The sequence below is a fragment of the Bos mutus genome, chromosome 20, assembly GCF_027580195.1.
Source record: "Bos mutus isolate GX-2022 chromosome 20, NWIPB_WYAK_1.1, whole genome shotgun sequence".
NCBI classification, from domain to species: Eukaryota; Metazoa; Chordata; class Mammalia; order Artiodactyla; family Bovidae; genus Bos; species Bos mutus.
Window position 1 is genome coordinate 63,938,963 of NC_091636.1, and position 14,619 is coordinate 63,953,581.

Genomic DNA, 14,619 nt, shown 5'->3' on the forward strand with positions numbered 1-14,619 from the left:
CCCCTGTTTCAGGTGAGTGGGTACCTGTCTTTACAAGAGGGGCTGAGGTTCAGACACCGATGGAGGCTGACCGGTGCCAGGTGTGAGGAAGGTCAAGTGCTTATCTTTGGTGCTGTCACCAGGCCCTTCCCAGTGGTTGGGGAGGGTAACAGAGAATCCAGAGGCAACATGGGCACCATACTTGCCTCCACTATTCTGCTGAGATGGGTGGATGTCCTTCCTGGGATGGACTGTGCTAACACCTTGGCTCAAGCCTCATTCACTCAGTCACGGGCAAACTATTGAGTGAATTGTAAGAAGCCAACATAATATTTCCCTCCCCACTCTGGACTTACTTTCCTATAGGGTTTTGTGTAAAAATTAAAATATGTGACTTGACACTTACATTCTTCAGGTGCTACTGTTGACCCTTTGACCCCTCCTGTGTCCTCTGATTCTGCCCACTAAACCCTCATGCACAGAAGAATTTCTCTTGATTAAACATGAGGGGGGCAAAAAGTAATTGTGTCTGCATTGTTTTCCTTGATTGGCCAGGCAGAAGAGGGGATTGGAACCTGTAGCTACCTCTTTTGTACAGAGTAGAGAGGATAGGATACCAAAGTGTAGACTTTTCCCTGGAAGAAGACTCCAGTGATGCTCTTCTTTTTCTCCTGGCGCAGGACGCAGCATTTTCCGGTCACTTGGAAATTCCTTCAACAGCCCTGAGCTGGGAAGGGCCCATGTTTGCCCTCTGGGCCCCTTTTGTCCCTAAGTACAAAACTGGATAGCCCGCCTTCCCTGGAGAGCTTCTCTTTCAAAGGGCAGAATGACCTTTCCAGAAAATCATTGTGTTTGGACAAGAGAAAAGTCCCCAATGACTGAGGTCCACCCAGAGGCCAAGATAAACAGCTCAGTAATCTATGTGGGAAAACTGGATAAAACAGGACTCTCTGTATCACATCAGAAACCAAAATTGATCACAACTGCTCAATTTCCAGGAAGCATTTTTGCTTTGCTTATTTCAGACCCCCCACTTTTTTCACTATTTGTTTAAACTATTAATTTTCCCATAATGCCTCACTGCAAAATTTATATCAGTCTAGCTCAGTTTTAAAACAAAATTTTCAGGAAAACCTGAGTGTTCTATCTCCCTACTAAGATTTTAACTAAAAACCATTTGCTTACTATTTCCAGCAGTGCAAATCAGTTATTTTGAACTTGATGATAAAAGCAAATTGAAATGTGAAAAATCCTCATTTTATTTAATCAATGTAATTTAATGATAAGCCAATAGTGAATAGTTTTTAATATATTGAATGTTAGTGACTAATTGATATTCTAGTTCATTAACTTTCTCTACAAATCATAGCCTTCAAAATGCTGTGCATCATGAGTGTGGACACATATTTTTATTGATAATTATGTCTTCTGTTTACTTGGCATGTGTCCTAACTTTAAAAAAAATGCTGTTTCCAATGTACTTGTATCTCAGTTCTTCTTGGGAATTACAAATTAATCTCCTAGTAGATGTCATATACATCCAATACACCACAGACAAATTCCTCATGCTTAAGCAAAGCACTGTTTTAATTGCATCACTACACTTCTCTGGAACCTTGAGGAAACTTCAGCCCATCCAACCTGCTTGGCTTACCTCCCTGATCATGCCATGGGCATGTGACTCCATGTTGTCCTTCCCAGGGCCATAATGACCAGGGATGTTCTTCTTACTCAGCTAATCCCCAGCTTCATTCAAAGGCCAACTTCCTGGAACTCACCTGGGCCACAGCTCTCTCTGACTCCAGTAGCTCCGGTTATCTGGACGTCTTACTTAACAGTCATCAACTCTGGTGTCAAGCAATGATCATGACCATGGTCTTCCTCCCTCACTGGGCTGCAAGTTCACTCCTGGTTCTTGTGCCTTCAAACCACGGCACTGTGCAAGCATATGCAGGTAGTTAAAAAGTCATTATAAATCGACCCAAATGTGTAGCTGAAATACCTAAAGGAACACATCCTGGTGTGACACATGCCCTTATTAAATAAAGACCCCAAGGTGTTCACAGAGTTAGTATTTTTGGAATACAATGTTTTCAGATGCTCTCAAAAATCAACCGCATATATTAATTTGTAATTATGTTTAGAGGTTAAGGATGAAGGGGCTTCCCAGGTGGCACCAGTGGTAAAGAATCCGCCTGCCAGTGCAAGAGAACAAGAGACACAATTTCAATCCCTAGGTTAGGAAGATCCCCTGGAGTAGGCAATGGCAACCCACTCCACTATTCTTGCCTAGAAAATTCTATGGACAGAGGAGTCTGCCAGGCTATGTAGTTCATGGGGTTGCAAAGAGTTGGACACAACTGAGGATGCATGCATGCATTAAGTAGAACAGCTATGTACATCACATCTCAAAATACTTTGTTCTGTTTGGTTGCTTTTTTTTTCTTAACTACATGATGTATTTAATCCTCAGAACAACCCAGTGAGGTGAGCATTATCATTCCAGTTTTATAGAAGAGGAAACAGGGGGAAAACAATATGCTCCAATTAGATTTACCAGTTGAGGAGTTTGCGGATGTCTTAGAATGCATTTTTCAGAAAGTGAAAGTGTTAGTTGCTCAGTTGTGTCCATCTCTTTAGGACCTAATAGATTTTAAATCACCAGGCTCCTCTGTCCATGGGATTCTCCAGGCAAGTGTTGGAGTGGGTATCATTTCCTCCTCTAGGGGGTCTTCCCAACCTGGGGATCCAACCTGGGCCTCCTGCATTGAAGGCAGTTTCTTTACCATCTGAGCCAGGAGGGAAGCCCTTCTTCAAAAGGGTTACTGTCTCATTGGAATGTCTCCATCTTATTTTTAGTAGTGTAATGCTTTTAATGCAGCTCAAAGTAAAAACAGATTCTGAAGTATATGGTGACTTAGTGATTAAGAATAAGGCACCTGAGATTGTCTTAGAAATTAAGGCACTATCATTCATGAACAGATAAATTATTCTCTCTCTCACTATCATCCTCATGATAATACAAATAAATAGCGATATTTGACATGTGATTGATTCTTGCGTAGAATTTAGGAAACACCTTAAAGATGCATGCAGCATTTACAAGGAAACCTAAGTCCTTAGGGAGGGAGGCTGGAGCGCTCAGCAGATTCTACACACCAAGCTTCTTCCAAAACCCCGCATCCGTTTACTGGGTGTTCCTTTAGACCCTCAAGCTCTCTCCCAGCTGGTTTTGCTGCCTCATTCTGATCTCCCTGCTAAAATGTTCTATTTTCCCTGAAAAGTATCATGTCGATCACTCTAGTCATCTTATTGGCCCCATCTTAAATGCCTCTCTCTGCATACTTCCTCATCCCCTTTTTTTTTTTTTTTTTTTTTACTTTGCAACTGGCTGTTGTTGTAGTTGTTTCAAGTTTATTTCCTTCACTAAGAAGTGAGTTCTTTGGTACACTGACTGTCTCTTTTGTTTGCCTGGTACACCCATCACTTTCAAGGTCAGTTCACAGCAGGTGCTAAGCATGTGATGAAGAAATGAATGATGGGAACACTTCTGATGTTCCATGTTTCATGAATAAATTTTGTTGATACAGCAAAAATTCCTAATATCAAAAATAAGTTGACATAATGGCAGTTAGTGTGATGGAAACAAGCCAGATGAAGTCATCGATACTTAATCTAATACACAAGAGGATGATATTCAGTATTTAGCACCAGCTTTCCAGATATACAGTAGAAAGATTTTGATGAATATGCCTTTTTTTTCTATTACTTAACAAATAGCATAATTGTAAACTTTAAAAAGTAAAGGAAGAGTTTATATAAATTTTAATTTAGATAAATTTCCTGTAAAAAGGAAAGTAGTTTATCCTTCTAGAATTAAGGCCTACCTCTAAAAATATAAATTTGCTCTAAAATATGCTTTTCAATAAATGTGTTTTCAAATTAAATCTTGGATTCTGACCAACATTTTTTTCTGAATTCATATACTTTCAGACACCAGAGCAATAAGTCAGCTGAAAATAATCTAAAGTTCTTAACAAAATAAGAAAAAAAAATATTATTGAAAAGATTCATCACAGAAAGAAACACATTTTCATGGCGGAATAAAGAAAAGCCACTTCCACAATGGCTGCACTGGTAGGGAGTCTGTGATTTCGACACAACCTCCTTCAGAGACCCACCTTCCAAAAATAAGAAGTCATTACTAGTTTTCCTTAAGGTGTTATTTAGAATATTGGTAGAGATCATTAGAATGTTCCTTGTGGTATGAAATACTTACTGTGAGGAAAACATGTTTATATATAAATGGTATTTTTAATGAATGGGCTCTTATGATTATAGAGAAGTTTTAGTGTTTTAAGTGTCATTTTAAGAAACTGCAAAACCATCAGTGGTATCAGAAGAAAGTGATGTTACTATAAGCTGCTTTTCGTATAAAGCAGCTTAACTATTCCTTGTAACCCTGTGGCATTGCTTCAGTTCTACCGGCAACTTTGCAAGGGGAAGTCTCAGGCAAAATTAGGGGCTTGGTGAAATTTCCTTCTTTTTGGAAGGTGAAGTTTGTCTCATGGTCATGTTGCTTTAAAAAAAAAAAAAAAAAAAGCATGAAATCAAATCCAGGCTTCTCGAATAATTCTCGAAGCCCTTTTTTCCCACCGATGGGAAAACAGAATCAAACATGTAGTAGATCCCGCCGTGTGATGTACGCTGAGCATCCGGCAGGGATGTTTCAGTAGGAGTAGGGGCTGGGCCTGCCTGACCCAGTCAGCACACTGGGATCAGAGAAGGTGAAACTTAAGAACAAGATGGCAAGCAGCCAACCAGGCTTTCCCAAGTAAGGTGCCTCTTAAGCTGCAGGCAATCAAATAACTTTCTTGCCTTGCTTCTCAACTCAAAGTGTTGGTCATTCAGTTGTGTCCTACTCTTTGCGACCTCATGGACTGTAACCTGCCAGGGTCCTCTGTCCATGGAATTCTCCCATCAAGAAGACTGGAGTGGGCAGCCATTCCCTTCTCCAGGGGATCTTTCTGACCCAGGGAGCAAAACCAGGTCTCCAGCCTTGTAGGCAGATTCTTTTCCTCTGAGCCACCAGGGAATCTTCCCTATAAAAACTGCTTCTTAGCTCCTTTGCTCAAAGAAACTCTTGAATGGTTTAATTTTGTTGCTGCTGTTGTTCAGTCACTCAGTTGTGTCCTGCTGTTTGTAACCCATGGACTGTAGCCCGCCAGGCTCCTCTGTGCATGGAATTTCCCAGGCAAGAATACTTGAATGGGTTGCCATTTCCTGTTCTAGGGAATCTTCCCAACCCAGAGATTGAACCTGTGTCTCCTCCACAGGCAGGCATGTTGTTTACCACTGAGCCACCAGGGAAGTCCCCCGAAAAGTTTAAAAGGCCTCAGTTTATCTTTTAACAGCTACAGGGCACTTATCAAAAAGCCCCAGTGAGGTTATGGGGAAGGTAACTGTTTGACACTCCTTTCCACACCAGCCTGGTCCTGCAGTGAGAACCACCAGTTTTAACCCTTTGAACTTTGGCTGGTTAATAAGCAGTAATTACATAGTAACTTAACCAGCCATATTTTCCTCTATTGCTTGATTTATTGCCTTTGGATTATCATCCCCAACTGTGGAACTTGGACTTCTCCTTTGTCTTTGTCTCCATTCTATTCTTTGATTATTCTTTTCCCTTTTAAAATGAGACTAAGTGGAGTAGCTAATGGGGGTAGTGTATTTAAAGCTTTTATGAGGTTTAAATGAGGAGATAGAGGTCAAGTTTCTAGAACAGCACTCTATTCAAGGTTAGCATATTTGATTTGTTAATAAGGGGTTTTTAATATCATTAATATTAATGACATTATTATTTAGACTACCTCCCTGGCCCCATGTTTGATGATTAAGTAAGAATTTGTAGTCCTACTCTCAGCAAACTGGTAGCTCGATAGCATCTTCAGTCTCTTATTGTTGTTGTCGCTCAGTTGCTATGTTGTGCTCAACTCTTTGAGACGCCATGGACTGCAGCCTGCTGGACTTCCCTGTCCTTCACCATCTCCTGGAGCTTGCTCAAACTCATGTCCATTGAGTCAGTGATGTCATCTAACCATCTCATCCTCTGTCATCCCCTTCTCTTCCCGCCTTCAATCTGTCCCAGATTCAGGGTCTTTTCTAATGAATTGGCTCTTTGCATCAGGTGGCCGAAGTGTTGGAGGTGGCCATAGTCTCTTGTGAGCTCTGTCCTAACTTGGTAGACCTTGTCACTCCCAGGCTGTATTCGCTGCCTTTGCTCACTACCGTGTCCTTCGTCCCTGACCTCCTGGCTCTTAAGAGAAAGTGTCCAATGGGCTGCTTGTCTGTGGGAGCATTTTCTATACCATTCTGGCCCTCTCACTGTCCTCTGTCTGCTTCCTCCCTCCCCACATCTCCTGGATTTTTTAATTTTTATTTTGGGCCACACCCCATGGCTTATAGGATCTTAGTTCCCCTGCCAGGACCAAATCTGTGCCTCCTGTTCTGGAAGCACAGAACCCTAACCACTGGGCTTCCAGGGAATTCCCAGCCTTCTATTGTATCTGTTGCTGTTGTTGTTGGCCAGAAATCTTTATCTAATCATTCCTATTTTGTATATGAACTCTTTCACTGAGACAGAGTTAGAATAAAGTATCTACTGTCTACAGTATTTATGATACAGTATATTGAATATTATAGACAGGGCTATACTAAACCACTATTAAATGGAAAATTTTAATACATTTTTAAAGTCTGCTACTCAAAAGGAAGACTTATATATTTTATTATATTTGAACCAGTCGTGTTACAGGTTTGGGTGTGTATTTGTTTGTCCTTGGGCAAATTTTAGAAATTTTCAGTGTCTCTTTTTTCTTATCAGTAACAACCTTCCTCATTAGAAGTCTTCCCTGGTGGCTCAGAGGTTAAAGCATCTGCCTGCAATGTGGGAGACCTGGGTTCAATCCCTGGGTCGGGAAGATCCCCTGGAGAAGGAAATGGCAACCCACTCCAGTATTCTTGCCTGGAGAATCCCATGGATGGAGGAGCCTGGTAGGCTGCAGTCCATGGGGTCGCAAAGAGTCAGACACGACTGAGCGACTTCACTTTCACTTCCTCATTAGAGTTGTTTAAATGGTTAAATTATGTAATAATCTTATAGATCACAGTCTGTTTAACCAATAATATCTGTCATTAAGTGGGTGAGGATGACGTAGTGATGATGGTGGTGGTAGTGATAATGATTATGATGACAAATAAAGCGAAAATATTAATACCTTCCTATAAAAGCTGTTAGTGTATCAATGATGTAATAATTTTACTTATCACAAATAATGCCTATTATTCATGGGATGATGTTGGTTGTGGTGGCGGTGGAGGTGGTAACTAGTATTCTTGAGCAAAAGTCTGACTTTAGATCATTCATAACACCTAAAGTCACCATGTTAGCACTGATAGTCATTTTCTATATCTTAGAAAAAAATAGACATTTCAACTAAAATTAATTTGTTTAATTTTAATTAGATACTTACTGGTGTATGCAGTTAGCTATGTTCTCTAACGTGCAGACGGAAGCTTTTGTTTCACATAACTAGCTCCTACATCAAGTCCTAAGGGTTAACTCTTAGCTTACCTCTTTTGTTCTAGATTAACCTGCCTTTCTGATGACCCTTTGGTGTGTGTTTTCAGTGCCTGCATTGGGGCCCAGGACCCGTACTGTGGCTGGGACCTGGTGATGAAGAAATGCACGAGCCTGGAGGAGAGCCTGAGCATGACGCAGTGGGAGCAGAGCATCGCGACCTGTCCTGTGAGTGTCCGGGTCCCCAGCTCTGGAAGCACTGTCCCTGGGACCCCAGCGGTCCTAACCCACAGTCCTAACCCACTCTTCTGTGGCATACATTCCTTTTCCTATGAGAACCTTCCTCATAAATCTGGTCTGTGCTTTCTTAACTCATTCAGCTCTTCCTGCACCAAGCCACACAGGATGCTGCCATGACTTGCTGTCCACTTTGAAAAGAAATATCTTAAGAGAAGTGGCTTTGCTGGTGGCTCAAGAATCTGCCTGCCAGCACTATTTACAATAGCTAGGACATGGAGGCAACCTAGATGTCCATCAACAGATGAATGGATAAAGAAGCTGTGGTACACAGATATCATGGAGTATTACTCAGCCATAAAAAGGAATGCATTTGAGTCAGTTCTAATGAGGTGAATGAACCTAGAGCCTATTATACAGAGTAAAGCAAGTGAAGCAAGCAAAAAGAGAAAAACAATTATCATATATTAACACATACATAAGAAATCTAGAGGACTTCCCTGTAGCTCAAACGGTTAAGAATCTGTCTGCAATGCAAGAGACCCGGGTTCAATCTCTGCATTGGGAAGACCTTCTAGAGAAGGGAATGGCAATCCTCTCCAGTATTCTTGCCTGGTGAATCCCATAGACAGAGGAGCCTGGTGGGCTACAGTCCGTGGGGCATAAAAAGTCAGACACGACTGAGTGAATAACACTACTATTATGGAATCTAAAAGATGGTTCTGATGAACCTGTTTGCAGGGAAGCAGTGGAAATGCAGTCCTAGGGAACAGACTTGTGGACACAGTCAGGGGAAGGAGAGGGTGGGGCGAGCTGACGGAGTAGCATGGAGACATATACATTTCCATATGGAAAGTCCTCAGCCAGTGGGAATTTGCTGTACGACCCAGGGAGCCCAAACTCGGTTCTCTGTGACAACCTAGAGGGGTGGGATGGGCTGGAAAGTGGGAGGGAGGTTCAAGAGGGAGGGGACATCTGTATACCTGTGGCTGATTCATGGGGATGTGTGGCAAAAACCAACAAAACATTGTAAACAATTATCCTCCAATTAAATATACCTAAATTTCAGGGGAAAAAAAGAGAAAATAATCCACCTGCTAATGCAGGAGACATAGGAGATGAGAGTTTGATCCCTGGGTCAGGAAGAATCCCTGGAGCAGGAGAAGGCAACCCACTCCAGTATTCTTGCCTGGAAAATTCCACAAACAGGGGAGACTCGCAGGCTACAGTCCATGGGATTGCAAAGAGCTGGACATGACTGAACACACACACACACACACACACACACACACACACACGTATGATCTTAAGAGAAAATAGTGCTGGTTTGCAAGTGGGATCTAACATCTCTGTTAATTCTTGGATTTTTTTGTCTCCAGAGTTTGGTGTGGACTATTTTGCCCTTTGTAGCATTAATATCAATAAAATAGTATCTTCCACACCCATCCATATCTCCTGGGAGCTATAATTCCAGAAGCGGGGAAACAGAGCTTTTAAACAAACTAAAGGATAGTGTGATGGAACCCCATGTGGCACAGTGTCTTCTCTACTGAGCAGGGTCAGGGAATTCCTGGGAGAAGCAGCCTAAAGTGCATTCCCCCAGGGAACCCTGCGGAATGTGGAGAAGCTCCAGTCCATTTACAGTCAGACTCTGAATCCAAGAACGCAGATTCCACTCTTGCCTTTGCCGTTGTGTTTATCTGGGTCCTCACTTGCACAATCCGGCCTTTCTTCTCCTTTGTCTTCAGAGCTGTCAGTTAAGTCATCCCAAGTTCTATTTTTCTGTCCTTGGAGAATATGAGCAACAACTATTAACTTCAGCACATTTAGGATTTAGGTAAGTCCCTTGGCCATCACCTCACTGCCCATGTGCATTCTTATCAGCCCTGGCCTTTCTCACCCTGCAAGACAGATGAGAAAGGAGGGACACCGTCCCTTATGCTAAACCCGTGATGGTCCTTCTGTTCCAAACAGCCGGAGACATTGGAACAGTCTGTCCATTTCCTATCAAGGAAGCTGCTTTTTGCATTATCTAAGCATGTGTCACAAAGGCTGTCCTTCAGTTTGTAAGTGAGACAAGCAGGCAGAGTGACTGGAGGAAGGTAAGGTGATTAAACCGGGTCATTCCCCAACTGTTGGCACAAAGTGTAGGCTTTTCCCTCTAAAGGAGGGTGCCTCACCGCATCCAGGCTCTCAGCAAAGCCATGAAGGGGGTGGGCTGAGCTGCCAGTCCTTTTTGTTCTTTAGCTCCGGATCTCTGAATTTAGGGGCCAACACATCTGCAGTGTCTTGTCTTTGAAACCGGTTCAAACATGCCACTGTCTGTGTGAAGTCCTTTCTTCTGTCTGAACCACACTGTACAAGCACAGGGGTATCCCCTTTAAATTCTTTGCAGCTAAAGAAAACACAAAGTGTGCTATGTGACATGTAGCTTTAAAAGTTCAGACATTCACTTTAGAAGAATCAGCACATCTTCTTGCAGAAGTTTGACCTTACTGTTTTAATACTTAAAAGGGGGCAGAAGGTAACAGCAGTTCTTCTTAAGCAATAAAGTCATGGTCCAGGGCTCAAGGGTGTTTCAGTGGCTATCTGCGACATGCTTAATTACATAATGCGAAATACACACTCGCCCACTTAGTTTGTAACAAGTACACGTGTATGTTTCTATGGTCAGAAAATGAAGGTGACCAGATATTTAAGAAGCGACTGGAGGGTTATCACTAAAGTTGCTTCTTTCTGCTGAGAGGACAGCTTCTGATACAAACTCAGGAAAGGTCAGGGGGTGATGTGGACCTACCCTGGTTTCAGAGCTGCCCCTCCACCACCTCTTTTTGGAAAATGTGGCTGAGATGTGATCTCTGATTCACTGTCCCTAAAACACACTTAAGAGGGTTTTTTTTTTTCCCCCTGATTTGAGGTGATTTCATTACACACAACCATCTCTCCCATCTCATTCAATGTAATTGGTTATTTACCAAGATACACTTTTGATAAGAATATGCAAAGCATCCAACAACAGACAATAAATTGTATCACTTCGAGCAAAGCTAAGGAAAGAAAAGGGTGTATTTTTCTGATTTAATGTACGTTGCCAGGCAGAATTTGGGAAATCCTATATTACCCAACTCTTGTTTTAATTAATTATACATATCTTTCGAAAAATCTCTTAGAAAGAAATGAGCTAAATGAAATGATTAGCATTGATGTAGATCAGGCTTAGAGAAGTATTTTTAAAAGCAATTAAAATGTAATTTATATTATTATTTTTAATTTTTGACTGAAATGAAAGAAAAGTTTGACTTTATGGACCAGAGTAAAGACAGAGACCTATTTTCCACTCAAAGTTCCCTATTTAAAAATGTTTATGGATTTCCCTTATCCAGGAGACAGGACACTAGTTAATTGACATATTGATTAATGTTCTTTTTGCTTATATTATTGTAATGTAAGCATTTTACTCAGTATAAGAGATTTCAAATACTAAAGTTAGATCTAAATTTATATACCTAGAGTGATTCAAGTAATATATATGTCCTAACTTGCAGTGTTGCTTAACAAGGGAGAAAGTGAAAGTGTTAGTCACTCAGTTGTGTCTGAATCTTTACTACTGCATGGATTGAAGCCCTCCAGTTTCCTCTGTCCCTGGAATTCTCCAGGCAAGAGTACTGGAGTGGGTAGCCATTCCCTTCTCCAGGGGATCTTCTTGACCCAGGGATCAAACGAGTCTCCTGCATTGGCAGGCAGATTCTTTAATCTGAGCTACCAAGGAAATCCACCTGGGCTTGATTTATGTGTGAATGTCATCCACACTCTGGTGGTGTGTACATGCATGCTAAGTCACTTCAGTCGTGTCTAACTCTTTGCGATCCTATGGACTGTAGCCTGCCAGTCTCTTCTGTCCGTGGGGTTCACCAAGAAAGAATACTGTCTGCACACGTGGTTATTAGCACACTATGTCATACAATGAGTCTCTTTTTCAAAATACATGCTGCAGTGACTAACAAAATAAAGTATACCAAATAAGCACCTAAATGTATTAAAATAACAGATTCTTCCCTGGCTACTGTGTAATTAACATCTTTGAGTGAAAGGAGACATTAGCAATGATTAAGCCTAGAGCTCTTTATTTAGACATCAGACACCATAAACCACAGACTAAAAATTTTACACAGGATTCTGAAACTACATTGGGAAATAAATCTGGACTTAAGTCCAAAACTTCTGAGATTCTCCCTTTTCTGCAGATCAGTGCCCTTCCCAGCTGGCAGCATCTCCCAAAGCAGTGGCTGATCGGTAGACTAAGTGATTGGTGACCCACTTGTCATCCACATGTTATGTTCAGATAGCCAGACAGGTATTACCGAAATCTACTGTGAAAGAAGGAAAAGGGAATTAAGGTTACATAGGACTCTGTTTCTAAGAAAACACTGAAGTGTCCTTAAGGTTAGAGTTTGCTGTTATTCAGTCACTAAGTTGTCCTACTCTTTGCGATCCCATGGACTGCAGCACACTAGGCTTCCCTGTCCTTCTCTATCTCCTGGAGCTTCCTCAAACTCACGTTCACTGGGTCAGTGATGCCATCCAAGCATCTCATCCTCTGCCGCCCCCTTCCCCTCCTGCCCTCAGTCTTTCCCAGCATCAGGTGGCCAAAGTATTGGAGCTTCAGCTTCAGCATCTGTCCTCAGTCCTTCCAAAGAATATTCAGGGTTGATTTCTTTTAGGATGTACTGGTTCAATCTCCTTGCAGCCCAAGGGAGGATCAAGAGTCTTCTCCAACACCACAGTCTGAAGTATGGTCAGAGTAGGAGTTGCATTTTTTTTTTTTTTTTTATCCTGGTGGGACAGTAGGTTACAGGGAACTTAGAAACGGGGATGTTTGCTTCAGGAAATATCTGCCTTCGTCCCTTCACTCATTTGTGTAGGATCCCGTGAATCACTCAGAGTCCAGAGGATCAGGCAGGTTTCTCCTCTCCCTTTTGACCGCATCTTATAGAAAGAGCCAGGTGTGGCAAGTGGGTATAAAGCCTTGGGTGTGGATAAGAAAGGACAGAGTCATCATTGTGGCAGCTGGAGACGAGCAACCAGCCAGGTCAGAGGAAATGGAAACAGTTAATGCTGAACTTCCTGGTGGCTCAGTCAGTAAAGAATCTGCCTGCAATGTAGCAGACCTGGGTTCAATCCCTGGGTCAGGAAGATCCTCTGGAGAAGAAAATGACAACCCACTCCAGTATTCTTGCCTAGAGAATTCCATGGACAGAGGAGCCTAGTGGGCTACAGTCCATGGGGTCGCAAAGAGTTGGACACAACTTAGCGACTAAACCACCAGCAGTGGTTACTCTTGCCTGTTGTATTTGGAGGCATGACAGTGCAGAGATAAAACTGACTTGGATATATATGTATTTTTAATATTTATTTATTTGGCTATGCTGGATCTTAGTTGCAAGTTATGGGATCTAGTTCCCTGACCACGGATCAAACCTAGGGCCCCTGCATTGGGAGCTTGGATTCTTAGCCACCAGACCACAGGAAAGTTGCCTGGATTTTCACAAAATATGGTTTCGCCTTTGTTTTGAAACTGTGACACACAAGTACAGTTTGTTTTACAAGTTACTCATGTTAGTTGCTAAGTCGTGTCTGACTCCGCTCAGTCATGTCACAGTTTGTTTGCTCCAAAGGAATTAATTCTCTCCTCCATGGAGTTCTGCTCCCCCCATGTGGATGACGAGTCTTGAATCCCCCAGAATCAACCAGGGCAGGAACTTGTGAGCAAGATGGTGGGAGCAGCAGACAGCAGAGGATAAAGCGAAGCATGTAACTTACATGTAACCTCATCTCTTCGTTTATCGTATTTTCTAAGAAACGCACAGTTTCCCCATGTTAAATTCAGGAGGTTTGGACTCTATGCCTTCTGTCCATTTGCAAAGGGGAAATTCCTTCTGCGGGCTGGGTGATCTGAAGTCTGGGTCCCGTGAGTCTCAAATCTTGGGACTCACTACCTCCTGGGAAGATCCCCTTGTCAGATTTGAGCTGACATGATGTGGTTCCACCTGCCCTGGACTAGGCTCCATGGGTCAAGGGACCATCAAGGGCCCTCCCTTAGGGCTCTCAGCATCCCACGTCACAGAGCATCCACATCGTAGGGCATCCACACACCCCTCCCACCCTCTGTTCTGACCCTTCTAGAAGCTTCTAGCTCAGGTCTCAGCTTTGCTTCCTCTGGGCCACCTCCTCCCGTCCCAGGGACAGCAGCCTGGTGCCCACACATGTGGCAGTATCCTTCCCCTCTGTCATCACTCAGGCTGCCCTCTGCCTCCACAGCCCCAGCAGACCCCTTCGCCCAGACGCCCCATCATCACCATCCCTCCAGACCCCACCAGCTTGCTGGAAGCCCCCCATCTCCTCGTTCACACCCCCTACTCTGAGCTGTATCATTGGATTTATTTGCAGTAATTATTATGGGTCCAGCTCCTCCATGCCGACTCATAAACTCTGGGAGGGTGGACACAATACAGATTTGACTGGCATGTGCTTAACAACTAGGACATATCTGGTTGCTTAATAGGTACTCTTTTAATTTGTAAACTAAATGTCAGTTTGAAATGACTTTTTTAGACCAAGCCAGATCTTAAATAAAACTAGTTGACCAATCTTTCAATGTTTTAAGGAACATAAAAATGCAAGAGTTGTACATGTATGAGTTTTAACTTCAGTTCTTTTTTTCATTTTATGTTTTCTTTTTTCATTAATTTTTATTGGAGTATAGTGTTAGCTTCTGGTGTACAATGAAGTGAATCAGATATACATACACATACGCACACACACAC

At 42.5% G+C, this 14,619-nt stretch overlaps 1 protein-coding gene across 5 annotated transcripts in view; it reads left to right on the plus strand.

The window, feature by feature from the left end:
• Positions 1-14,619, plus strand: part of SEMA5A (semaphorin 5A) — a 568,136-nt gene that overhangs the window by 459,566 nt on the left and 93,951 nt on the right. For all 5 annotated transcript variants that reach the window (XM_070357735.1, XM_070357734.1, XM_070357733.1 and 2 more), the window contains one exon: positions 7,669-7,786. In XM_070357735.1, the coding sequence (XP_070213836.1) occupies positions 7,669-7,786 (118 nt within the window). The remainder of the gene's footprint in view (positions 1-7,668; positions 7,787-14,619) is intronic.